Raw genomic sequence first — 27831 nt, 5'->3', positions numbered from 1 at the left:
AAGTTTTTATCTTGGAAGACGGCCATCCTATTAGCCCTAACCTCTGCCAGGAGAGTTTCAGAGTTACAAGCTCTAATGGCTGTGGAACCTTGTATTATTTTTCATCAAGACAGGGTATCTTTGAGGACTAATCCTACCTTCATGCCTAAAGTGGTTTCCAAAGTGGCTTTAAATCAAACTATATACTTGCCAACTTTTTTCCCCACTCCTCAAAATAAAGGGGAAAGGATCTTACATTCCTTGGATGTACACAGGCAGTTACGTTTTTACCTGAACAGAACTAAGGACATCAGAAAATCAGAACAATTGTTTGTTTCTTATGCTTCCAGTTCCCAAGGTAAAGCCATTTCAAAACAGACCATTTCTAAATGGATTGCTTATGGAATCAGATTTTGTTATTCTCACCATGGAAAGCAAATCCCAGGGAGTATACGGACTCATTCCACCAGAGCTGCTGCCACTTCTGCGGCCTTCCTCAGGGGAGTTCCTACCAAGGATATTTTGGAAGCTGCAACTTGGAGTTCAGTGCATACATTTTCTAAGCACTACAATCTTCCTCTCTACTCTTAAGTCTAGGGCAGGCTTTGCCTCTGCAGTCTTGCAGGGCCTTTTAGCCGCCCCTTCCTCTTTATGACCACCTCCCTTTCTTTCTGCTTTGGGATTCTACCCTACAGTCATGACTGCAACAGTGAAACACGATGAACATAGTACAGTTGTGTACACCTACCATAAATGTAGATGTTCGAGTGTCTTCACTGTTGCAGTCTGGGTTTCCCTCCCTCCTGTCCCCTCTTATTTTTACCTTTGTGTATTTCCTTTTTTCACCATTCTTTTGAGGTGTATTTGCAAAGGTTATGGGACCTTTTTCATTTTGGGACTCCTGACATCTGGGGCAAGAAAAACTGGAGAAGATGGCGTCGGCTGTCAGCTTTGTACTCCTAGCGCTCTGACGTCAGGGAGCATGGTTGAACAGCCGACGCCGGACCCAGGATTCTGGCCGACCTGGGGCTGCCTGCCGGCAGGGGAGAACCCTACAGTCATGACTGCAACAGTGAAGACACTCTAACATCTACATTAATGGTAGGTGTACACAACTGTACTTTCTCTCTCTCTCTCTCTCTCTCCCTCCCTCCCTCCCTGTATCGCACACAGTCATCGTCTCTTGCTGCTGAGTGTGATAGCATGGGTAGTTCATTTAAGTATATGTATATCTGCACCACTGAGAGAGAAAATTTGCTTAAAAAACATAGAATAAAAACTGTTTGATCAGAGGAAATTTGCAGCAAATCCACTGCTACAAGATTTGTACTAAAATAAGCAATAGATCTAAAACCACCATTTTTAGGCTGTGCTAATAATCCTAATGATATCTTATCCTCTTGCAACAAAAAGAAAAATATTTTTGAATAATCTGGTAATCCAAGAACAGGAGAGTTTGAGAGTAAAATTTTAGTCAGGCAAAAGCTTGCTTGTAATGTTTCTGCCAGGGCAGGGGTTCAGCTGCATCTTTCTTTCAAAATTCTAGCAATGGTTTTACTACATCTCCATAGTTAGGGATCTATTGTTGACAGTAACCTGTCAGTCCCAGAAAAGCCCATAACTGTTCTAATGTTGTGGAGCATGGTGCAGTTTGTATAGCAGTAATGCATGAGGATAGAATTTTGTCTAGAACCTTCTGAAATAAGATGTCTTAAATAATGAACTTGTGGTTCCCATAACTGTAAATGTGATATTGTCCAGTCTCACCTTTATTCTCATTGATGGGTCAGATCGGATCTGTGTCGGCCTTTACCAAAGCTCAAAGCCTTCAACAAGCTCGTGGGCACTCTCCCTATCCCAGAATGTCTCGCAATTACCTCAGATCTTGTTTGCCACGCACGAAGATCAATGCATTTCAAAAGCTCTGGGCTAAGTACTTCATTTTCTACAGATATTGTAGCTTTGGTGGTTAATTCTCTAGTTCTTATTGTTGCTGGATTTCTCTCCCTGTTTCACGCCTTTCTTTCTACACTCTAGTCTCACTTTCCTCTGCTCTTTAATTTTTAAACAGTTCATTACATTCTCATTTTAAAGTTAATTTTTTTATGTGTCTGGTATTTCAGGACACTTAGTTATTAAAAAAAAAGTTAAAGCTTTAAGTGTAGTGTTATTCTTTAACGTCACTTTAAATTAGAGGACGTTTAATCTTGTTTATCTCTTGTCCTCTATTCTCTGTTCTTGTTCGACCTTTTCTTGCTCATTTTCTGCTCAAAGTGCCTCAGAAGCAAACAGTAAACAGTTACGTTTTAAAAAATGTGAGGATTGTGGAAAAAAGATGTCCCTAAGTGATACACACACACGCTGTGTGTGTGTATTCTTTGTGACCACTGCACCTGAAGAGTCTTGCTCCATATGCCACGGTCTAATCAAAGGGCATTATTGGATTACAGAAACAAATTTATTCTGAAAGGGTTATCGAAAACCCCATTCTCAGAAGCCAAATCTAAAAGACCAGAGTCCTCAAAATCTGACCAGTCTGATAAATCTACTAAATCGGACAAATCTACCAAAAGGCTTCTAAAAATTAAAAAAATAAAAAACAAACTGGTGAAAAAAACACCCTTGCAGGTCCAGCGCCTTTAAACTCCTGGATTCAGATAGATGTGTACAAAGTTCTTTATAATCCACAGGTTATGTTGTAAAGAAGAACGCCAATAAACGAAAAAACCCAAATTGAAATTTTATTAAGCTTAAAAACAAGCTTTTCGTCGGCGCTCTGCACCAACTTCCTCAGAAAACAAATTGCACCACACATTTGTCTCACTATAAATACATCACTACTCAACTCAGATGCGCCCCCTAGCGGCTCCCCTTTAAAAAGCACATAATTACACACTGAAATTTTTAACTAAGAAGTGGCCAAAATATTCAACAATTTGGTATCTACTACTCATACCTGCCATCAATGCTGGTAAACCTATAATGCTCCAAATATTTAATCTTAAAGCCACCATAATTATATATAAATACAAATGATAAAATGTGAAAATAACCACAAGAAAAATTATAATATATGTTTAAAATCAGTATAAATGTGGAAAAAATTCCCACAAGTGTTAATATAAACATTGATATAAACAATAAATGGTGAACACAAATATAATGAAAAATGGTGAGACCCAAAAATATGTTTCCAGATGGCATTAAGTCACTCCAGGGGGCTTCACTTCACTAGGCTTCTCAGTTTGAGGAAGCAACTGATGGAAAGCATACTGTTAAGTCCAGGTAAATGGTAAGCTTCCAACTTAAGTTGTCACATCAACTCCTTGCATTCTAGTCTTAAAGAATTGGGTCCCCCCATAAACTCTTGGTTTAGCTGATCGATCACTGCAAATGAAAATTCGTGGCCTGGGTTATCTAATATATGTTTGGCCAGAGCGTTGTCGACCTTCCCCTTCCTGATGGCATATAAGTGCTCGTATACCCGTTCCTGTAGTTTCCCATCAGTCTTGCCGATGTAGAAACCTGGACAGACCAAACACTGGGCTAAATATACCACCGGATTGCTGGCACAATTGAATCTTCCTTGTATGAGATACTTCTTGTCCCTGATGGAAAAAGCTGAACTTGCTTTTATGTATCTGCAGTACCTGCACATGTTACATTTGAACATCCCAGATCTGGGGGAGGCACCAGCAACATTGGACTCCAGGATGTTTTTGATGTTAAGGCCCCTCCTGAAAGTAACCTTAGGGGGCGATAATAGTCCAAATGTTCCTATTGACTCTGTGGTTAATACGCGCTAATTTTTCTTTGTAATGGACACAATGTCCATTGCATCCAAGTTGAATGAAATTACAAAAGTACAATTGAAAGTATCAGACTCACTGACGAGGCAAGGTAAACCTAAAGACCCAGCCTCCATATTACCCAAAATGGTGCGGAAGTGGCCATTGGCCCTCTTCCCCTGCACTTCTAAACTCAGTTCTGCGACAAAATCGGCGGGGGTACCCTCTGCTGACGAACATGCCAAAGATGAACTTGCGTTCCTCGTGAAATTTCTTATCTTCTGATGTCATGCGGGCTGCTCGAACAAATTGGCCTTTCACAATAGCCCTCTTTTGTGTGATGAGCCAGTGTGGCCAATTTAGTCATGGCCCTCTGAGAGAGGGTGTTTGTTTTATCTAATTCTTTGGTCCAAGAGAAAGTAGCGTTATACACTAGATTCTTGGATGACATTTTTGTCATCTTCAATGGTACTCTAGATGATGTTAATAACTTGGTGTCGTTTTTTAACGGCTCCACAGAATTTTTGAAATTCACATCTGAGTTTGCCATTGACAAGATTACTTACTTGGACGTGGAACTAGAGAAAGATAGGAGCCTTAATCGTTTTGTGGCCAGCATATATCGGAAGCCAACCTTCTCGAATTCTTATTTACATTTTGACACTGAACACCCATTACATCAAAGAGGGCTATTGTGAAAGGCCAATTTGTTCGAGCAGCCCGCATGACATCAGAAGCTAAGAATTTTCACGAGGAGTGCAAGTTCATCTTTGGCATGTTCATCAGCAGAGGGCACCCCACTGATTTTGTCACAGAATTTAGTTTGGAAGTCCAGGGGAATAGGGCCAATGGCCACTTCCACCCCATTTTGGGGAATATGGAGGATGGGTCTTTAGGTTTACCTCGCCTTGTCAGTGAGTCTGATACTTTCAGTTGTACTTTGTAATTTCATTCAACTTGGATGCAATGGATATTGTGTCCATTATAAAGAAAAATTGGCGTTTATTATCCACCGAGTCAATAGGAGCATTTGAACTATTATCGCCCCCTAAGGTTACTTTCAGGAGGGGCCTTAACATCAAAAACATCCTGGAGTCCAAAGTTGCTGGTGCCTCCCCCAGATCTGGGATGTTCAAATGTAACATGTGCAGGTACTGCAGATACATAAAAGCAAGTTCATCTTTTTCCATCAGGGACAAGAAGTATCTCATACAAGGAAGATTCAATTGTGCCAGCAATCGGGTGGTATATTTAGCCCAGTGTTTGGTCTGTCCAGGTTTCTACATCGGCAAGACTGATAAGAAACGACAGGAATGGGTATACGAGCACTTGTATACCATCAGGAAGGGGAAGGTCGACAATGCTCTGGCCACACATATATTAGATAACCCAGGCCACGAATTTCCGTTTACAGTGATCGATCAGCTAAACCAAGAGTTTATGGGGGGACCTGATTCTTTAAGACTAGAATGCAAGGAGTTGATGTGGCAACTTAAGTTGGAAGCTTACCATTTACCTAGACTTAACAGTATGCTTTCCATCAGTTGCTTCCTCAAATTGAGAATCCTAGTGAGGTGAAGCCCTCTGGAGTGACTTAATGCCATCTGGGAACATATTTTTGGGTCTCACCATTTTTCATTATATTTGTGTTCACCATTTATTGTTTATATCAATGTTTATATTAACACTTGTGGGAATTTTATTCCACTTTTATACTTATTTTTAACATATATTATAATTTTTCTTGTGGTTATTGACACATTTTATCATTTGTATTTATATATAATTTTGGTGGCTTTAAGATTCAATATTTGGAGCATTATAGGTTTACCAGCATTGATGGCAGGTATGAGTAGTAGATACCAAATTGTTGAATATTTTGTCCGCTTCTTAGTTAAAAATTTCAAAGTGTAATTATGTGCTTTTTAAAGGGGCGCCGCTAGGGGGGCGCATCTGAGGAAGTTGGTGCAGAGCGCCGACGAAAAGCTTGTTTTTAAGCTTAATAAAATTTTAATTTGGGTTTTTTCGTTTATTGGCGTTCTTGTTTACAACATAACCTGTGGATTATAAAGAACTTTGTACGCATCTATCTGAATCCAGGAGTTTAAAGGCACTGGACCTGCAAGGGTAGTTTTTTCACCAAATCTACCAAAAGGGCTTCCTCGGCTCTGTAATCTACATCAGACCGAGAGAAAAAATGCCAAAAATGTCTTTTCCTGCTTCTTCATCAGAGCAGACACATACCAGATCTGACAAGGAGCCAAAACAGTCAAGTCTCTCAACTCCAACCTTTTCAGTTCTGGTGGAGTTTTAATATAGAGCTGATCACCTAGTTTGGATCCAGTGTCTCCTAGGCTCCATTCTCCAGTCTTGGCAAAGTCTCCAACTCTTTCTACCTGGTCAACCAGGAGCCTTTCTGATGAAGATATGGATCTGGTGGTACAGAGACTACTGAAGACACTGGCCTTGGCTAATCTTTTAGTGGATCCGAACCCAAAGGTATAGGATCCAGTAGCATCCCCAGCACCAAATTCCTCTTCTGATCTGACCTCGCGTTTTGGAACTTGAAGATTATGACATTTTGCCAGTGTCAGGGTCAGATCCGAAGCTCAAAGCCTCTTTGGATCAAACATCAGCTCTGAGTTTCTCTGCTCTTTTGGAGCCAGAGGACTCTAGGGGCTGACACTCTCTTGTTGGAGCCGGGGAGTGGGATCGGATCAGACAGTTGTCGGAGCCAGGGAGTGGGATCGGATCAGACAGTTGTCGGATCTGATCTTACTTCTTGGGGCTTCAGCACAGGTGAGTTCGGCTCTTACCTGAATTTTGGGTCAACTGTCTTCTAGTCCGGAGATTCCTTTGGCTTCAACTTCTTTTCCTTTGGCTCCAGGGATTTGTTCATACAAGGGGTGGAGGGGGGGGGGGGGCTTTGAGATTATGAGGAGAGTATTGTCTCCCCCTGACACAAACACAGGCTACTCAGGAATGTCTTCCCTGTTCTCAGCCGGTGCCTTTGTCTACTCACATTACTCATCCACAGGGATGCAGAGACTCAAGACCTCAGGATATCCTGCAAGGCAATTCCCCCTCTTCCGACACTTCCCAAGATTACCCTTCAGTGGAAGTCCCTCAGAAGAGAAGTTACAAGAGGAAGCACCTGGACTCATCAGAGAAGTCAGTCACTTCAGACATTGACCTCGGTGAGGCAGAAGGGTTCCCCTGGTCACCTCCTGAAGATTTCTCCTTTGGAGACATCCTAGAAATGTTAAAACAGAGTGGTGGCTGGCAGTCCAGCTTCTCTTTCGCTGAGGAGTCAGTCTATCTGAAGGCCTTTGGGTCTCACCCTTCCACCTCTTGGGTGACTCTGCCTTCTGATGAGCTTATTGATTTAATCTCTCAGAAGGCATGGGAGACTCCAGATACCATAGATCCCACTCCTAGGAGGCCAAATAAGTACATAATGTCCCTGAAAGACAAAACTTTTCTATCCAAGGGAGTAGACGTGGATGCCATGATCGTGGTGGCACCCACTAAAAAGGAACTCTCTGGAACACGTTCCTTTATCCATCCTCCTAATGAAGATACTAGGACCATGGATAGATATGGGACGTGCGTCTTTTCTTCAGTGACCTTTGCTTTAAGGTTACTGAACTACCTGTGCCATTTCACGAGACTGCAGAAGAATCTCTTAAAAGAACTATCAGATACCTTTCAAGGAGCTGTAGCTGATGGGATCACAGATAAGGTAGCCTCACAGCTCACTACCCTAAACTCTGTAACAAACTCGTCCATGAGGCTGATTTCATATGCAGCGGATGGAAAGAGTAGGGCAGCGGGTTCGGGTATTTCTCTTAGAAGGCAGGCCTGGATGCACCTTTGTGATTTCAAGGAGCCCTTCAAGTCTTCTTTGTTGATGCCTTGTTTGATGGCTCTTCTTTGCTTAGGCCCAAAGTAAAAGAAACACTCACCAGGTGTGAACAAGAAGGCAAGACTTTATCTGCCACTGGATATTTTTTTTCCACTCCTACTAGACTCTTTCCCAAAGGACAGAAAGGGAGTGGAAAGATGTGGTTCAGGAAATCTCAAAGGTCTTTCCCAGATACACAGGGTGAAAGTTCCCTCAAAGGCGGAGGGAACAATGTAAGATGCCGACCATATGGCAGAGGAGGCCCGCAAAATCAGAGCTCTAGAGAAACTTTCTTTGGAAAGCCCTTTCAGCGCTCTTTAAGGGAGGCCCAATTGTTCACCTCTGGAGGCAATCAGGGGAGTGATTATCTCTGCACCTTCATGCCTGGCTAGACATAAATGACAAATGGGTGCAAAGAATAATATCCAGAGGTTACATTATCCCGTTTTCCGTTCCAGTTCCTGATAACATGAAAGTTCCAGACATTCCACCTCGTCAAATGGAAAAAGCAACCTTAGAAGTCTCAAAGTTGCTAAACTAGAGAGTCATCTAAGAAGTCCCTGCAGTCCAGAGAGGATCCAGAACTTACTCAAGGTTCTTTTCAGTTCCAAAGAGAATGGTGGACTGGAGACCAATCTTGGATCTCAGCAAATTAAACAAATCAGTAAAGAAGAGCAAGTTTCGGATGGTTACACTGCAGTTGATACTTCCGTTTCTGGAAAAAGACTTTGATGTGCTCTTTAGACCTCCAAGACACATGCTACCATATAAAAATAAACAGGAAGAGGCATTTACGCTTCTGACTAGGAGCTAGTCATTATCAGTTTCGAGCTCTTACGTTTTCTGTCACTACAGTCCTCAGTGTGTTCACCAAATGCATGGCAGTAGTGGTGACTCACTTGAGACAACAAGGATTCTGAGTGTTTCCATATCTAGATGACTAGCTCATAACCACACCAACCAGGCATCTTCTTTTACAGGCCAGAGAGACTACATTACAAACCTGTTCAAGGCTAGGTATTATGATAAACTACACAAAATCTACTTAAAAATCCTGTCAGAAATTGGTTTTCGTAGGAGCAGAATTAGGCAGATGAAGGATGATAGCAAGCCTTACTCCAGAAAGGATGCACACTTTACGACATCTGGTAAAATCTTTAATAAGGAAGAAATGAGCACCTGCTAAGCTGGTACTTCAAGTACTTGGCAGTGACTCTCATGATTTTGATGACCAATTCTTACAAACAAGATCTTTTATGGTGGATTCAATCACCTCAGGTAACTCAAGGCCATCTCTTTTCGTTTCCTCAACCCCAAGCTACTATGACCACAGATGCTTCCCAGATAGGGTGGGGAGGAGCATTATCTGGGAAAGATAGTCCAAGGAACCTGGCACCCTCATGATGCCCATCTACACATAAACGTTCTAGAGATGAGAGTAGTGCTTTTAGCACTGCAAGCCTTTCAAGACTTTTTTCCTCTAGGGACAATAGCAGTCCAGTCAGACAACTGTGTAGTCTGGTACATTTTTTTCTAGTGTCTGTCACATCCACAAGAAGAGTTTCAGAACTACAAGCCATTTCCATCAAACTACCATATTTGGTATTTCACAAGGTCAGGGTCTCACTACAAACTAATCCTTCCTTTTTGCCAAAAGTTGTGTTGGAAAATAATCTTAATTAAGCCATTGAATTGCCTTTTTTTTTTTTTCCAAAATTTGAGAATAAGGCAGAATATATTTTACATTTGCTAGATGTTCATAGACAGTTATGTTTTTACTTGAACAGAACTGCAGATTTCAGAAAGTCTGATCAGCTCTTTGTTTCCTTTTATGATAGAAGGAAGGGATTGCCAGTATCCAAAGTAACCTTATCTAAATGGCTTTCAGAATATATAACTTTTATTTACAAATCCCAGAACATCCAGCTTCCACAACAAGTCAAAGCCCACTCAGCTAGAGCAGTTGCTACTTCCTCAGCTTTCTTATCTTGATCTCCATGAACAGCATATGTGCTGCAGCCACGTGGACAAGCTCTCATGTCTTTATTACTCATTACAAAGTAGATCTGGCCTCCAGGAGCAAGGCCTCCTTTGGATTTATGGTTCTGAGGAATATTCTCCCAAGATTTAGGTAGCTAAGGGCACTGTCCCATCAGTGAGAATAAAGGTGAGATTGGACAGCATCACATAAAGAAGTTATGCACTCACCATAACATTGTGTGTGCTGTCCTTTATTCTCACAACCCACCCACTTTCCCCTGCCTGTGCTCCTAGTAGACTGGGTTCTACTAATTAGACTATTATGGACTCCATGACTTCAGAAATAGTTTCTTCTTATCTGCTAATCTGGATACGGTTCTAACATCTTCTTTTCTTAAGAATATAATTTTCTTCTAGCAGGCAAACAAGATCTGAGGTAATTGTGAGGTGCATTCTGGGCTAGGGAGAGTGCCCACAAGCTTGTTGAAGGCTTTGTGCTTCGGTAAAGGCCGAGATGTATCTGATGGATCAGATCCGACCCATCAGTGAGAATAAAGGCGGAGATGGACAACACACATGAAACATTATGGTGAGTAAATAACTTCTTTTTTTTCTCTTATTAGTCTTGAATCCTGACTCTGCTAATTTGGTTAAAAGAAAGTCAATATTTTGTCTACAACTGTGATAAGAACTTGAAGCTAAAAGCAAATAATCTATGTACTGTATTAAAGTAGACCTGCATGGGAACTTGATTTTTTTAACTGTTTTTTTTTTCATTTCTCTAGAGAAAATAGTAGGTGATTCTCCATATCCTTATGGCAATCTTGTCCGTGTCTATTGTTGCCCTCTGTATGTAAATGCAAACAAATACGGACAATCTGGGTGTGTGGAATAGAGAAGAAGGCAGAAGTATCTGTCACTGAAATGGTGTTAGCTGCTGTTGTGATAGAACTCTGTATCGTAGCAGGATTAAGTACTATAGGAAAAGTTGCCACTACCGCTTCATTAATTGCTGTTAAATCTTAACTGGTATTATAGGCATGTTACATGGGTTTTGAGTTAGGACAATTATACCTTGTTGAAGCAATGCAGAAATTACAGGTTTGATTTCTTTCTCTTCCTTTCTCGATAATGGATACTGAACTTACCATAGGCATATGCTCATATGGTTTTAAAACTACCTTTACAAGTTCATTATCTTTTGAGTCTTACCTCATTATTATGGATAGTCCAGAGCTGCGGAGTGATGGATTCTATTTGCTCCAGTTCATCTACATCTGTGGTTTGTTCTAATGCCAGTACTGAAAACAGAGTATCTTCATCTGCACAAACATCAGCTGAATTTAAACCCAAAGGAGACTGTTCATGTGGAATGTCAAGAAAAAACTCAGTCTGGAGTACAATAAACAATACATCTGAATTGACATAATAAATCTCTTAACACTGCAGCATTTCCTACTATAAAGACATGTTGCTCTTTTAATAGACCAATTTGAATTAGAATAGGCTTTGTCTTTGGATAATCCAGAGGGACTCTGGAGACTCCCACACCTCAAACCATCTTTGTGGATAGTGGGAAATGTGCATTTGATGAGGTGATCATGTATCTAGTTGCTCTTGTATCAACAAGAATGGGAAGAGAAGAGTTACATACTGTAATGTTAACAATTATTTATTTATTTATTTCCAGTTTGATTACCGGGGAAGTCCACTGGGCCAGAACGTACCCATTTTCAGTGGAGGCCCGGGGAGAAAAGCTCCAAAAGCAAAGCAAATACAATCTAAGTTACATGGTGTAAAAGGTAGTAATTAAATATATACATTTGAAATTACATTGCATTGATACAGTTAGAAAAAAAAAGCAAATACATGCAGTATACTTCAAAAAACATCATTCAGGAGGGTAGATAATAGATTTAGTAGTTTCCTTCAAGTAGCAGGTTAAACTGTATGAGAAGAAGGTCTGAGGTTACAAGCTATTTACAATATTTACATATGAGCAGTAGAGAGAGTGAGAAAGTACATAAACTGAGAGTAGATTAAGGTTTGATCAAGCAGTGATCGAGAGAGAAAAGAGAAGAAAAAAAAAGTATTAGGGTAGAGTAGAGAGAAAGGATATAGAGGGTTCAAGGGGAATTTATTTAGATTTATGTGGGATGTAAGCAGGTACACTTATGTTTAGTGGACAAGTAAGAGAAAAGTTGGGTTTTGAAGGCTTCAGTGTTAGATGTTGTTCTAAGAGAAGAAGGGAGAGAATTCCATTTCCTGCCAAGAGAGTAGGAGAGAAGGATTCGGCCAGCAGGGCGATTTGGTTTGTGGATGGCGATTAAATTTTGGTGTTCAGATCTTAGAGATCTGTTTGGGGTGTATGGCGGAAGGATGTTTTCTAGGGCTGGGCATTTATCAGGGTAGAATATTAATTTGTGAGCAGTGGTTAGTTGGAGGTATTCTAGGTAGTTAGGGAGTTCTAGCCAGTTCAGAGTTTGTCAACAAAGGGACCTTCTTGGTCAGTTGGTACTAAAGGAAATAGCTGTGGTTCCTATTCAAGTCTGTCCTAACGGTTTTGCCACATTAGTGGCTGCCAAGCAGTACTACAACTCAGCTGATGTCTTTCTGCTTTGTTATTTGGGCATTTAATGAATTTGTCTTTAGAAATGATGTATTTGCCTGTGGAGGAAGTTGGCATTCATTATGTCAATAAAAAACACAATTAGGCACAAATCAAAAGGAACAACAACTTAAGGTCACTCTATTTTTAATCCACAGTAAGTCCACAATAAAAATGCAATAAATCCACTAAGAATAACAAATCAAACTTAAAATCGCATAAATCAAAAGAGATGAGCGCTTTCATCACGAATAATATCAGGACTTCATCAGATCATTACGTCTGTGTCCGTTTTGCCCACAATTAAAATGTTGAGTAATGTGTTTGCATTGTCAGACTTGTGGGGAAGTAGGAGGGTAAAATTTTTGCTCCTATTGTCCTGGGGCTTGTGAAAAGAATCTAAATCTACGTATTCCTCCTTCCCTGCTCCCATCCCACCAATCAGTATTGAACTGTTGAAGCTTGTCATCTGCTAGCTTTTTTTGTTGTTCTTTTTCTTCCCTGGTTATATCATCTGCCACATATTGTGTTTGATTATCAATTTCATGAATACCTAAACTAGGCCAATTTAAACAAACTTTTTTAATCTGCTATTGAATTGGTGACTTCTGCAAAAGCTACTGACAAACCCACTAGTTGCTGCTCCTTCTGCAGATCCTGGATGCCCAGAAAAGGCTTCAAATGCATCTGTCATGTTGTTGCAAACATGCATAAATGGAGTCAGTTTTTGTACAGTTGACTTTGCCCAGTTAGGTGTTGGAGGACATACTGTAGTGATTGCTTTTAATAAATTGCCTCTGGTGGTCAAGAAGCTGTTATCTGTACGTTTTGGAATGTTGTATCCTATTGCTCACTTTTCTCATATCTTTCTAAAAATCTCAGAGGGTATTTAAGCTTTCAGAACTGCTCCTAAATCTTTGATAGTAGGGTTTTGTAACTGTGCATGTCCTTCTGATATTTTGGCATATTTATCTGAATGTGCTTGAAAAAGAGGGAGAGAATCTGCAATAGTTTGAAAATGTACTGTAGTCCACAGGCATACTACTCTTATAGTATGTTCGACGTTACAGTCCTGAGCCACTGCAGGATTGTGTACCTCCCTCAAGGGATGCATTTGAGTGGTAGACAGGATATGAGTGGGAGTGACTGCATATGTGAAAGAATCAGAATCTGATGGTTCCTCTATACCCTGTTTAGGAGGTGGAGTCCACCTGTATTCTTCTACTTCAATGATTATCAGAATCTGTGTGACTAACTTCTTGATTCTTTTTAAAAGTATTAGCCTTTGGAGGAGGCCTTCTGTTGCTAAATCTTTTTAACTTCCTGTGTGTTTTGCATTAGATGCAGGTTTGCATTTGTAATATAACTGTTTGATTTGAAGGTGAAATGACATATTGCTGTTGTTTTGTCAAAATCTAGTACTGTAAAATGATCCATGGGTGTGGGAGGACATACTTGAAGTAACTTGGAATGTATCGGGGAAGTAGAAAGTGGATTATCAGCAATTCATTCCTCCACCTGCCCTCTGTCAGAGGGAGGGCTGTCAGCTTCATAAAAAGCAGAATGGTAATACTGGGGGGGGGGCCAATCATCATCACAAGACTGAGGTTGATTAACTTTTAATTTTTCTAACTGTTGCAAAGAGTAGAGACCCCGGGTACAGGATTTTTCTTCTACACATTTTTGTAATGTATTTACTGTTCTATTAGTTGCCTGCAGCTGTGTTTTAAATCTATCTGAATTAAATTTTAAACTTCTAACTACAAAATTCCTTTTCCTTATTTTTAAATTCTTCTTGCCTGTCATTGAAAGCTGACCAGAAAGAGACTGGTACTTTATTTCCTTTCTGTTTCAATTTCTTTTTAAGATTTTCTAAAATGACGTTGTCAAAAGTTCCTCCCACGTGGAACTGCAGTCCACTATCTTTTTTTAGTGAGTTCTGAATATTTTACCAAATAAATTGCAGCTGTCTTAACCATATTTATTAAACGTATGTCTGGCTGGAGAACAAAACTCCAGCTCTTTTAATGCACCCACATTTGCACCCATTGTATTTGTAATACAATAATATTGCCCACTCGCATACTAAAATAAATAAATGTGACTGATTAAAAATCCACTCTCATAATGGTAAGGAAATCTTATTTTCCCTTATCTCTTTGATTAAATGCTGCTATCGTTCATTCAAGGAGTCTTTATCATTGTTATTAAACTGGCACCACCCTAATGCAGTTTATCACCCTGTCATCCAGTTTTAACCCACTGTCATACAATTTCATATAGGTTCATAGGTTCGTACTAGGCTATCTGCCCTAGGGCATTTATAAGCCTAGCCAGAGTGTATGTGGCTTACACCACCCCTTAGGATGAGAATACTACGCCCTTTTAGGGTTTAGTTTACTATGCCTCTGTCTAGTAGTGACACAGAGATGACCCCCGAGGTAAACCTACGATCTCCCATCCACTCGTCGAGATTTCTCTTGAATAGAGTCAGTGAGGGGCTCTGCCTAACATGGACTGGGATTCTGTTCCAGAGTGTAGGGAGCCTCTGGGTTATGAATCTGTCCCTCCAGCACGTTCTATTTATTTCTGTGTTGAGGTTTAAGTCACTTGTTCTCGTGGCTCTGATGGATTTGGATTTTCTGAGGTGGAGCATGTCCATTAATTCAGGATTGGACATGGCCTTGTATGTCAGGCACAGATCACCTCTGAGTAGGCGGTATGCGACTGAATAGAGCTGGAGTTTTGTCAGTCGGGCAGCATATGACATATGTTTAAGACCCTTTATCCTCTTGGTGAGGAACTTTTGGGGTCTTTCCAACTGCTGCAGGTGTTGGGTGAGATACATCCCAAATGGGGCATTGTACTCAATCATTGGCCTGATAAGAGAAGAGTACAGGGGCACAATGACCTCTCTTTATCTAGATGTGAAACCCTTCATGATAAGGTGGGCAATATAGAAGGTCTTCCTAACCACTTTGGCAATGTGAGTGTCAAATGAGAGGTTACTGTCAACCTGGGTCCCTAGGTCCCTGATTACCTCTTCCGTACTTAACGGATTACCGTCTATGTGGTAATTTGTCGGTACCTTGTTTTTCCCAAAGGGTATGACTATACATTTTTTGGCGTTCAGCTTAAGGCCATGGCTCTGGCACCAATTATCCGTTTCTATGAGGCCTTTCTGAAGGATGTTTGTGTCCGCTGGAGTATAAATTATGGCGCCCAGTTTGCAGTCATCTGCGAACTTTGTCAGCCACAATCCTCCTATGTTTGCCTGTACCTCGGAAAAATAAATGCCGAACAAGTGGGGTCCCAGGACTGAGCCCTGTGGGACACCGCTTGTGACTGGCTTAGAGTCTGACATAGCTCCAGCAACTCTGACCCTGTGGGTTCTGTCCTTGAGCCAGTTTGCAACCCATCTTGTGACATATGGGTTTACATTTAAGCTGGTGAGTTTGTCTATGATGCCCGAGTGGGGTATTGTGTCAAAGGCTTTTGCAAGGTCAAGGTAGGCTGTGTGAACTGCCTTACCCTCATCAGTGGCCTTAGTGACTGTTTCAAAAAAGTCAACCAAGTTCAAAAGGCAGGATCTGCCCTTGACAAAGCCAAATTGGGTAGGATCCGATGTCTGTATGTCCCCAATGTCTTTGTTTATGAGTTCCATAATGATCCTCTCCATAGCTTTGCAGACCAGGCTCGTCAAGCTTATGGGGCGGTAATTTCCAGGGTCCGTAGAAGCACCGCCTTTGTGAAGTGGGACCACTGTTGCCGTACGCCACTCTTTGGGTACGTATCCTGTAGTAAGGCTAAGATTAAACAGCAGCCTTATGTGTGGGTTTAGTTCCTCTTGGAGTTCATGTAGCACACAGCCAGGGACACCATCCGGTCCCATTGATGCTGTGTTTTTAGCTTTAGAGAGGGCGGCTCTCACCTGGGCATCTGAGATGTTAGGGAGGCTACACTCTGCTGGGATAGTTATTTCTCCTTTTGGGGGGGGGAGGAGAAATTTGCACTGAACCTGTCTGCCAGTATGTTGGCAATGTCAGTGGGTTCAGTGTATTTTGTGTCATTTTGGACTAACTCTGAGCATATCTGGGAGTTTCCACACAGGTTTCTAACATAGCTAAAGAAGGCCTTGTGATTGTCTTTTGCAATTTTTCTCTCAAAGTTGGCCTTGGATGATTTTATGAGTGATCGTAGTTTTTTGCTAGTACTGATCAGAGATGCCTTCCCTTTTAGGGATTTTGGTCTGTCATGTAGTAGCTTCCTCCTCCTGTTGTAAAGTTTGTTTATGGCTGGGGTCCACCAGACCGAGCACCTGCCTTTGGGGGAATGGGTCTTGGTTTTATTTGGGATTGCATGATCCATGCATTCTTGAAGGTGCCCATAGAAGGCATTTGCAAAGGATTCAGCAGTGTGGGTTGTGGTTTCCACTGGCCCAGGGGCCTTGAAAGATACCACTTCAGTCTTAAGAAGTGTGAAGTTTGCTTTTGAGAAGTTCTTCACTGTGGTCTTTTGTGCAGGGGGTGGGGGTGGGATGTGGATTTCCAGTGAGATTAATTTATGGTCTGATCTTACCAAAGAGGGATGTACTTCCGGTTTGGAGCATTTTGTCCCCATGTTTGTGATGATCAGGTCTAGTATATTGTCTCCTTTTGTGGGAATGGTGACTAGTTGTTCCATTGCATTTGAGTGTATGAATTCTAGGAACCTTTGGGCTAGGGTGTTGGGGCTTGGGTAATGTTCCCAGTCTATGTTTGGGTAGTTGAAATCTCCCAAAATGATGGTATTTGGAGAGACATTCATACTCTCCAGTGTCTTCAGGAAGGCTGTGTGGGGTTCCTGAGTTTGAGAGGGTGGTCTGTAGCATGCTACAAACTGTAAGGCAGTTTTGCCTATGGTTAGTTGCACCTGGATAGTCTCCGATGCTTCGTTCGTTGCCACTAACCTGGAGGTGTGGGTATCTTTGATGAAAATGGATACTCCCCCTCCTTTTGTGGTTCGGTCCAAGTTTTGGGGCCGGAAAGCATGATATGAGGTAAAACCTGATAGTGCTGGGGTGCTCTCAGGAGCCTTGAACCAGGTTTCAGTCACTGCACAGACATCGATGTTCTCCATACTGAGGAGGGCTTCGAGGGCGTGCATCTTGAGGTTTAGACTTTACCTGCAGACACCCCAAACTCTGTTCAAGGTAAAAAATATGGTTGCGTATTGATACACCAGAAATTCACCAAACAGAAAACCTGTTGAGAATGGGCCCAAAGGTGTTATCTGCTGCAGCAATCCACAAAAGGCTTGAAAGATCCAAAACTTCATAGCACCCAACTGTTATGGTACAGAATTTCAGACAACACAGTTCAGCAGAGAAAAATAATCTCATTTATTGACGAAAATACGTGTACATGAGACAAAGCAATCAAGTTCTTGTTTCTCAGAACACAAGAAACTTCACTGTTTTATATTATTTTTGACTGTAAGCAAAATATATTGTATCTGTTAAACTATAGTCACTGACCGATTAAAACTGGACATCTTTGCATTATTTTTCCTACCTAAAAATCTGACGACCCTTTATCTGTGCTTTTCTGTATTAGGTGTGAGTTCTGAGTTCTATGTTGGAACTGTCTGGCTAGCTCTAGCCATGTTGGCTGTCTGTGCTAGCTCTAGCCATGTTGGCAGGAAATAAATAATCAAAACGAGACTATAACTACTAGGAATCCATGATGAAATAGAATGAATTCCAAAATGGAATATTAAGTATACATTTTCCCTTCTTCTACACTTCTCCCTTCACAAACCACATCAACACTTTGGATCTCAATCCTGTTTGTTGGTGAGGATGTCTTATATTTATCATCTATTGTTCAAAGTTCTTAATGGCCATGTGGCCAACAAATAAATGTGCCAAAACTTGCACCTGCTTGTCTCTGCTACCCACAAGAAAAGCATGACATAAAATGCAGCCTAAGTGCAGTGATCCAACATGGCCATCTGCAGATGTCAGTTTAAGAATCTCCTGACCTTCCTTTCTATCAGTTTGATATTGGTAATTGTAAAGACTCCTCAAATAAGGGTGAGAAGGATGAGCTGGTGCATAGTCTTAGTCTCTGCTAATGGATCGTTTGAAGGTCAGAGAAGAGAAAGGTAGCCCTTAGTCAAGCCATCATACAGCTTACTCCATTCAGAAATAACTCTTTAGTTCCTGATATGGGTGAATTTATTCTTAACTGCTGAGAGTTCAGACAGCACTTGCCTTCACTTCAGAGGATGACATGGGAACCTGAAGGAAATAGTCTTGGCTCCTACCTTGGATGGTTGTGTCTTCTGTTGTTGTGGCCATCCATCTGTGGTTGCTTTGTGTGTCCATCCTGCTGCCAAAGAGTGTTTTTTTTTTCGTGTTATCTAACAGTGGGTTGGATATACTCAGGTCTAAGATTCTCCCCAATTCTCTGTTGCCCAGGAGGTCCTGTAGCCCATGCATAGAAGAACCCACTGGGTATTGTCACAGCAAAGCTCATAATTCAGGGCTTTTATTTCAAGAGAGTCCTGTACACATGGGTGAGGACAGCACCCTTAAAAACTTGGCCGGATGCCATCAATGAGGCCCAGGAGTTCCTGTAGCCCATGCATAGAAGAACCCACTGGGTATTGTTCATAGGTAGGTACTAGGCTATCGGCCCGAGGGCCTACATAAGCCTAGCCAACAAGGTTCCCTGGCTTACGCCACCCAAGAAAGTTATTTTCCTGTGCCAATGTTGAGCAGAGACACAGAAGTGATCCCCGGGGTGTATTTCCTATTTCCCATCCACTCATCAAGATTTTTCTTGAAGAGTGCTAATGAAGGACTTTGCTTGACACAGATGGGTAGCCTATTCCAGAGTATGGGAAGTCTCTGGGACATGAATCTATCCCTCCAGCATGTCCTGTTTATTGTGATGACAAGGTTTAGGTCCCTAGAACATGTAGCTCAGAGGGATTGGGATTTCTTTAGATGTAGCATGTCCATAGGTTTATTGGTAGGTACTAGGCTATCAGTCCTGGGGCCTATACAAGCCCAGCCAAAAAGGTACCCTGGCTTTTCACAGCTCTGGGTTTGACATAGCTTTATATGTTAGGCAAAGATTACCTCAGAGTAGGCAATATATGCTACAGAGTAAAGCTGGAGTTTTTTGAGACGGTTAGTGTAGGGCATCTGTTTGAGGCCAGTAATCCTCTTTGTGAGGTACTTCTGCGGCATTTCCAGCTGCTGCAGATGTCTTGTGAGATACATTCCAAAAGGGGCGTTGTACTCTATAGTGGGTCTAATGAGTGTCAAGTAGAGGGGAACACTGACCTCTTTTTTCCTGGATGAGAACCTTTTATGATAAGGTGTGCCACATAGAAGGACTTCCTGACTACAGTGGTGATATGACTATCAAATGACAGACTACTGTCCACCTGGGTCCCAAGGTCTCTTATCACACATTCGGTGTTAAGTAGACTGCTGTCTATGTAGTAGTTCATGGGTACAGAGTTTTTACCAAAGGAGATGACAATACACTTTTTGGCATTGAGCTTGAGGCCATGGCTCTGACACCAGGCATCTGTCTCAGCGAGGTCCTTCTGTAGGATGTCCACATCATTTGGGGACTCGACTATGGCTCTTAGTTGTCACAGCAAAGCTCATAATTCAGGGCTTTTATTTCAAGCAAGTGAGTCCTGTATACATGGGTGAGGACAGCACCCTTAAAAACATGGCATGATGCCATTGATGGGGCTTGTGCAGGCCTCTCATGTCTTCATTGCCACTCTTGGGAGACATATCCCCAGTCACCCAGATCCCTGTCATGCAACTCAGAGAACCTTATTGTATTCTCGACCCATTGAGGATGGGGGAAGAAAAGGATTCATAGGAAGACATCTTCAAGATGGTTAAGGATAGTGATTCCTTCCCTTTGTGCGGTTTTTCCCCTGATGACTTCTTCTTTGAAGAAGTCTTAAGGCTCATCAAATTCAATAGAGTGACCTTTGACCTCAGGTTTTTCCACCCAGAATTGTCTTAATGAATATTTGGGAAGACAGGTAATGAGTCTTAGTTCATTCTCCCCTGTGGAATTAGACATCAGAAATGCCATAAATGCAGCCTGGAAGTACCCAGACTTTGCTCCTCTGGCTCCCTAGAAAGTGTAGTCTTTAGGTTCATTGACCTTTTGGCTCGAGAACTTAACCAGACATCCTTGGGCTGGTTCCTGTATGATCTCCCAAAAAACAAAGCATTTGCAATCTGCCACCAGACAAGGAAGAAGAAACCTTGGATGAGGTACATAAGTAAGTGTACATTTTATTTCTGTATTGATTGATTGACATTTGGTTACCAGGAAAGTCAGACTGGGTAGAGGCACAGGGAGAAAAGCTCCAAATTATTACAAAACGTTTTAAGAAAAATAATTTTACAATCTTCAAAAATAAAACAAAAACATTTGGAGTTTAAATAATTATAACGAATTAATGATGATATAAAACATTGGTTAAAATTGATAAGCCAAGCCAATTTTTCCCAAAAGAATATTGAAGTCCTGCATCCAAATAGAACATTGAGTGCAAAGTATTTACAAGCTACCTCTATCCATAAGGGATATGAGTCTAGGTTGTGCTTAAACTGGGTAATAGATGAACTCAGCTTCACATGGATGGGAAGCCTGTTCCATAGGAGGGGCAGTCTCTGGGACACACATCTGTCTCTCTAGCATGTTCTGTTTAAATCACAGACCAAATTCAGGTCGTCAGACCTTGTATTTCTTGTACTCTTTGACTTACGAATATGTGGGAGATTCATAACTGTGGGGTTTGTGGATGCCTAGTAAGCCAGGCATATATAACCCATCAGCAATCTGTAGGAGACTGAGTAGAGGGGAAAGGGCTTTGAGGAGCTCTTCACAAGGCAGGTTAGTTATCTCTTGTATTCTTTTTGTAAGGAACCTTTGAGGTTACTGTAGTTACTGCATATGCCTGGTTGGTACATACCAAAGGGAGCATTGTACTCTATGATTGGTCTGATAAGGGTGGAGTACAGTAGGATAATGACTTATTTGGCCCTACATGACATGCACTTTTAAGTTGAGCAACAGAAATGGACTTCCTCACCAGTGCGGCCACATGGTGGTCGAACGTAAGTCTACTATCTAAGTGCATACCCAGATCCCTGACCACTGGGTCGACTCTTAGGAGTGTATTACCAACATGGTAATTAGCTAGAATGGTTGATTTCCCAAAGGATACAATTATGCATTTCTTAGCATTGAGTTTAAGACCATGGCTTTGGCACCATTTGTTAGTCAGAGAGGGACCTTCTTGAAGAATGCTAGTGTCTGCAGGGGAGTTGATGATTAGCCCCAGCTTGCAATCATCTGCAAACCTAGTCAGACATAAACCTTCAGCATTTACTTCCACTTCAGAGAAATAGCTGCCAAAATGTAGCAGGTCCAGTACCAAGCCCTGGGGGACTCCGCTAGTGACTGGCCTCTTGGTGGAGGTTGCCTTGCCTGTTTTGACCTCCTGGGTCCTATCAGTGAACCAGCTGGCTATCCAGGGGGGGTGATAAAAGGGTTTATACCTAAATTAGTGAGCTTGTCTATAATGCCTGTGAGGGGTATTGTATCAAAAGCTTTGGCCAGGTCAAGGTAAGCTGTGTGAACAGTCTTACTGTCATCCAGTGCTGTAGTAACCCTCTCAAAAACGTGCACCAGAATTATAGACTTGACCTTCCTTTAACAAAGCCAAACTGTGTTGGATCCAGCATTTGTAGGTTACCTATGTCCTCATTTATCATGTCCATGATGATTCTTTCCATGCATTATACATGTGAGACTGCTAAGTCTTATAGGCCTGTAGTTACCTGGATCAGTGGCTTGACCTCCTTTGTGCAGGGCACAAAACCTGACTGAAGACTTAAGTTGAAAAGTGATTCAAGTGGACCAGAGAGGTCATGTTTCTTGCTGTTTATTAAACATCCTGGGATGTTGTTGGGGCCCATCAGTGTAATGTTTTTGGTCTTGGATAGTGTATTAATGACCTGTTTTGTAGTAATGGTTGGGGGTATTGCATTATGTGGTCTTTCCTTTGGACTTATTGGGGGGGGGGGCAGGATTTGAGCTGAACCTATCAGCCAAAAGGGTGGCAATGGCCTCCCGGTTCTGTGTCAGTGATGTTATTTACAATAAATTCTGTGCATTATTGTGTATTTCCTCTGAGGTTACAGACATAGCTGTAGAAAGCTTTGTGGCTGTCCTTTGCCTGAGAAGCTGTTTTTGATTCACATTTAGCCTTTGAAGTATTAATTAACCCTCTTAGCTGCCTGTTTAGATTGGTCAGGGGGCTTTACTTTTATTATGTATGGCTTTGTTTGTTCCTGCTATGCTTGATTTTTTTTTCTTTTGTTGTATAACTGATTTGATATTGTGATTCCACCAGGGTGATTTGTCTTGTGAATTTGTCTTATTCTTAATACGAGTAGGTACAGCTCGCTCTGTATAGCTATCGATATGGCTGTACAGAGATTTTGTAAATAGCTCAGTGTATTCTATGGTGTTTACTAAGTTTGGAGGTGCTTGGAATTAAGCCATGGTGTTGCTGTTTATGGTTTGTTGCACATGTATGAGTTCCAGTGGGTCATACACTAACTAGTCTGGATGTGAGATTAGTCTTAATATAGACTGACACTCCTCTACCTTCAGTTCCCTCCTGAGCACTAGCTGGTCTAAAGGTATGAAAGGCATTACAACCTTGCATTGCTGGGACACTCTCAATGACTTTAAACCATGTCTCAGTTACTACACAGATGCTTACACTCTCCAGTGAGAGTAAAGCTTGCAGTGAGTGGAGTTTCTTGTTAAGACTATCATTGAGCAGTACCACGTACAGATATTCCTTCATATGTTCAGTTAAGTCGGTAGGTTTATCAGTTTGGCACTGGAAAAGGTCTTTGGTAATATCTGAAAGCCTAGAGGGGATAAGTGCAGACCATCCCTGGCAAAGCAACATGGAATGTCAACCATGTCCTCCCAGGCTGTCAAATAGTTTACCCTACTGGATTGACACCAGAAGCCAAACCAATTGTTAAAATAAATTTTCTGTTGATAACATGGCATCATCCTTGAAAAAAGTAGTATGCTGCTCAGGATGGTAGGAAACAGAAGATATTTAAGTTTGAGAGACTAAGGGAGTGGGCCTTCCCAGCTGATCTCTCGGTACTCAGTAAAATGAGCTGATGAAATGGGACTGGGAGGAGTGTCCAAAATGAGATTTATAGTAGGGGTGGGCAACTCAAAAGCCACCAAATATAAGAGTCCAGCAGCAGTAGGGTGGGTAGGTGGGAAAAATCAAATGCAGGCAGAGAACAGCAAGTCAGACCAGCACTGCAGCTAAATATGCATCCAGGTATTTCTAGTTAAATGAGGAATGCTATTTCCTCAGATCCTCTCACTGATTAGCTGGATGCTGTTCACTGTCTACAAAGGAATTATTTTCTAACTGACCCTAGCCACGACGTCTTAAAATTCCAAAAGAAAAAAAAACTTAAAACAAAATGCAATGTAAAAGAAAACAAAATGCAATGTAAAAGATAAAAAAAATAGAAGTACCCAAACTTTAAATGAAAAACGTCAATTCGAAATCAAATGCAGACTGAGATCAGCAATAATCAGGCAGAGAGCAGCAAGTCAGATAAAGGACTACATTATTTCTTGGGTTGAGCACAAATTGAGTTTCAGTGGCTTTTAAAGCTTCCTGAGTACTTTTTTGGAGGTGTACCACATTGTCAGATGTGCAAATGAGAGTGGAATCATCTGCTTATTGTATTAAGGTCGCCTGTTATGTTGAAGTATAGAGGGTGTTGGTGAAAATGTAAAGAGGAGGGGACCAAGAATAGAACCTTGTGGTATTCCGATGGTGACTGGGAGGTAAGGAGAGGTGTGGAGTGTCATTTTACTAACTGAAACCTATTAGACAAGTAGCTTTTAAACCACAGAAGGGTGGGCTGAGAGAGATGTAAATCATTCAAATAGCTACGTTCATGATTGTGGCTTCTTAAATAATGATCACTATTTCTTATGAACTGTATGAAGGAAGGAAGGGAGGAGCTTCCTTAGTTCTTGGGCCCCAAAGTTGGAGGATTGTTCCACTTGGAATTACAAATTTGTCTGATGCACCTTGAATTTCATTAGCTACGATAACTAGCATTCTTTAGATGAGGACTGTTGGTGAGTGTGTACAGTAAAGTCATCCATTTCAGATTACTGTGCCTTATTCAGTTTTGTATGTCACTGTAAACATGACCTCTGAGTCTCTTGGATTACTTTCTTATGGATAGACCTGCAAACAATGATTGTCTTCCACTTTTCTGTTGTGTTTTAATTTTGTCCCTGAAGTTGTTGCTTAGTTTGGTATACAGTCACTGTCTGATGCAGCATGATTTGGCTCCTCTTAAAACGGTCTTTAGGACTTTGGTATGCTTTTCCTCAGAACTGAAAACATTTTTCATGTTATTTAGAGTAGTCAACCTGCAATGACTTTAGACTACAATGCTGTTTTTTCTACATTGTAAAATACATTCTCTATAACCATAGTCGTGTGTGTATTAAGGGTCCACTTTGGATTTGCCAACATGCCCAGTGAACAAATGAATAAACAAATAAAATATAAGTACCGCTACTGTTTGGGTACCTGCTGATATTTCTCATTACATCTGAAAAAATATTCAGCAATTTCTTATGGATTCTATCTTTCCTGTTCTCACCATCAGTTTTGCTTTTGCTCCTGTGCACCATGATGGGGTCTGTACCTTCTTTTATAGTAAGGTAAAAAATATTCAGATTTATATTAGCAAATGGTGGAAGCAGACCAGCACATACAACCACTCAACATTACTCACCTGGTAATTAGAAATCTATCCATCTACAGCCCTCTTTTCTGCACATGGGGTCAGGGTTTCACTTCAACAGTGACAGTAATCTAAAGCCAGTGTTCACACCACTGGGTGGCTAGCCCTGTGAAGTTTTACATGCATAAATAATTTGGCATATAAAATGATGGTGTGCTTCTCTCGAAATGAAAAAAAAAAAAAAAAAGAAAGCTGGATGCCACCAGGGCAAAATTTACACTGGTGTCCAGCACTTATAAAATGTAATGTTTGCTTATAATGAAGATTCTGTATTCTGGATAAATGAAATAAGATATCTTTTGTACAAGTACCTGATCACTTTTTAATTAGATTACACGCAGAAGTTGTGATGCATGTTTAGATGGTAAACAACACCAGATAATGTTTTGTACAAGTACCTGATCATTTTTTAATTAGAGTACACACAGAAGCTGTGATGCATGTTTAGATGGTAAAGAACACCAGATAAAGCCTGTGACAATAGATCTGCTACCTCAGTTGTCATAAGGAATCTTCATAAGGCAACTTGTGTATGCCCTTTTCCTCATGAAGTTGGCTTCCTTTGCTAATATTGCTTTGTTGTAGATTCTCCTGAATTAAATTTGTCTGGTAAAGCAGACAATGCTGTACATTAGTTCTGCAAAGGTAACCTTTGTGCCTCTGAACCATCCTTGACTTTGTCTTAGCATTTTATACTGTGTTACACAAGATGGTGCTTTATAAGATGGTGCTTTATAAGATAGGGCACAACAAAGAAATTACAAATTAAAAGGACAAAATAATGCCAGATGTCACATTTTGATTTTCCTTAAGATATGATCATGTCTTGCATAATTCAGTTTTATGAGTAAAGCTTTGTGAAATAGTCATCTGGTTTAATTTTTGTATCTGTTTTTGTCATGTTCCTGTCAGAGAAGTTGGCTCCATTTTCTATCCCATCATTTCTTGTTGTGACCTTCCCAGTATTATGGCAGGTGATTGTACTTTAATCATAATTAACAGTGGCTGATACTTAAGAATGCCCTTTTCAGGCTAGAATATCTTTCTGTAGTGTTCTGTTTTGCATACTAAAGGTGATCCATATGACATTACGCTTGCTTCTATAATAGTCAGTGGTCTACCTTGCACTTTTTCTTTATTGTAAGCTCTTGCTTGCCCCATCACCTGGCCACTGCAGGGTGTCCATCACCTGGCCACTGCAGGGTGTCCAAGATTGAGTGCTACCTCCACCTGATCTGTCTGTGTTTTTTGCCTGTGGATGGCCTCAAAGAATAAGGTAACTTGGAAACTTGGGTAAGTAAAGCAAGTCTGTTTTTGATATGTTTATTGATTAAATGCAGTTGATTTACATTTCAGAATTGAATCCTCTAAGTAATGTACTTATTTATGAATTATATAGATTGTAATACAAGTGGGACAGCAGCAGCAAGACAAGGAACAAGTACAGTAGAAGTATGATGAATACATCCATAATGAATATCAGCAGGTGAACTTTCATCCATTAGGCTTTCATGTACAGACTGGATATTTATGTAAAGAGCAAACAAAACATTAATACAGCATGAAGAGGCATACATATGCATAGAAATGAAACGGCATTATGCAGTGATATGTAAAATCAAGGCTAAAGAAGGAATTAAACACAGGTAAAGACATAAAGTGTAGGAGTTAGGTTTTAGAGAAGGTAGCAGGACAAGGAATCCCTTGTTCAGTATTTAAACCACTGGATTTGTGTTTGACTCTACAGTAAATGTGGACTGCCTTTTGTTTTCTTTTACAGAACTGCCACGAACTTGAAAAGATGGACCTAGACGAATGTGTTTTGGTAAGTTAGCAAACTGAAGTGTTCCTGATAAAAATTCCATCTGTATGTATACTTTGTACTTATCAATAGAAACACAGTTTGCAAGGTGCATCTGGCACCAGTTGGGGAGAAAGCATTTATTTATTTATTTTTAACTCTGTTTTCAATAAGGAATCTGAAGCAGTCTGTGGAACATGTACTAAGACTTGTGTCTGTGTTTGGTTAACATAGTCCCTGTTACAGCATTTAACAGGATAGTAACAAAAGGGCCCTAGGTTCTTTTCCTAGTAGGACAGACATCTATATCGCACCATTATAGGTTGCCATTTGACTTGATTAGCAGATGACATTTTTTCTTGTGGCGTCCATTTCTCATTATGAGATGCATAGTAAGAAGGTTTACCATTGAAATGTCACCATGCAATTGCACGACTATGAAGTATTCAAACCACAGATGTTCGAATATTTCATATGTGTGCAGGTTATATGAGAGAACATCATTTTTGCAAATGGACTGTGCATTCGCAAATATAACGTTCGCTCATATAAAGGAATCGCGGTACAGTGCGGTTAGGGAAATACATCCCTTTCCTCACTGTAGTGCAATCTCGGAGTTGGAATATTAAGTTGGGGGTGCAGCCCCCCACAGGGGGGTACAGGGGGGGCTTGCCCCCCTGCATAAACGGGATGTTAGGTTAGCTAGTTAGGGAGTTACGGGAATGGTGGGATTGCTGTTAAGTGCAGAAAATGTCGTGATCAACATTTTCGGCATTAACAGCTATTTTGCGACATTAGGGACGTTCGGTAATGTGTACTTTCAGCGAAATACTTCGCTAATAAGTACACTTTTTT

General features: G+C 41.0%; 1 protein-coding gene across 2 annotated transcripts in view; it reads left to right on the top strand.

Moving 5' to 3' along the window:
- The window catches only part of LOC122796566 (F-box/LRR-repeat protein 2-like), a 1765375-nt gene that overhangs the window by 1475544 nt on the left and 262000 nt on the right, over positions 1-27831 (top strand). Inside the window, exon 12 of one of the 2 annotated variants that reach the window (XM_044065149.1) lies at positions 26956-27000. The exons of the other annotated variant lie outside the window; for it this stretch is intronic. Coding sequence (XP_043921084.1) covers positions 26956-27000 — 45 coding nt within the window. The remainder of the gene's footprint in view (positions 1-26955; positions 27001-27831) is intronic. 2 annotated transcript variants of the gene reach the window in all.

This window comes from Protopterus annectens, chromosome 3.part0, assembly GCF_019279795.1.
Source record: "Protopterus annectens isolate FY-2018-M chromosome 3.part0, PAN1.0, whole genome shotgun sequence".
Taxonomy (NCBI): Eukaryota; Metazoa; Chordata; order Ceratodontiformes; family Protopteridae; genus Protopterus; species Protopterus annectens.
The sequence above is the reverse complement of the archived record's forward strand: the minus strand, read 5'-3'. Positions and strand labels throughout refer to the sequence as shown.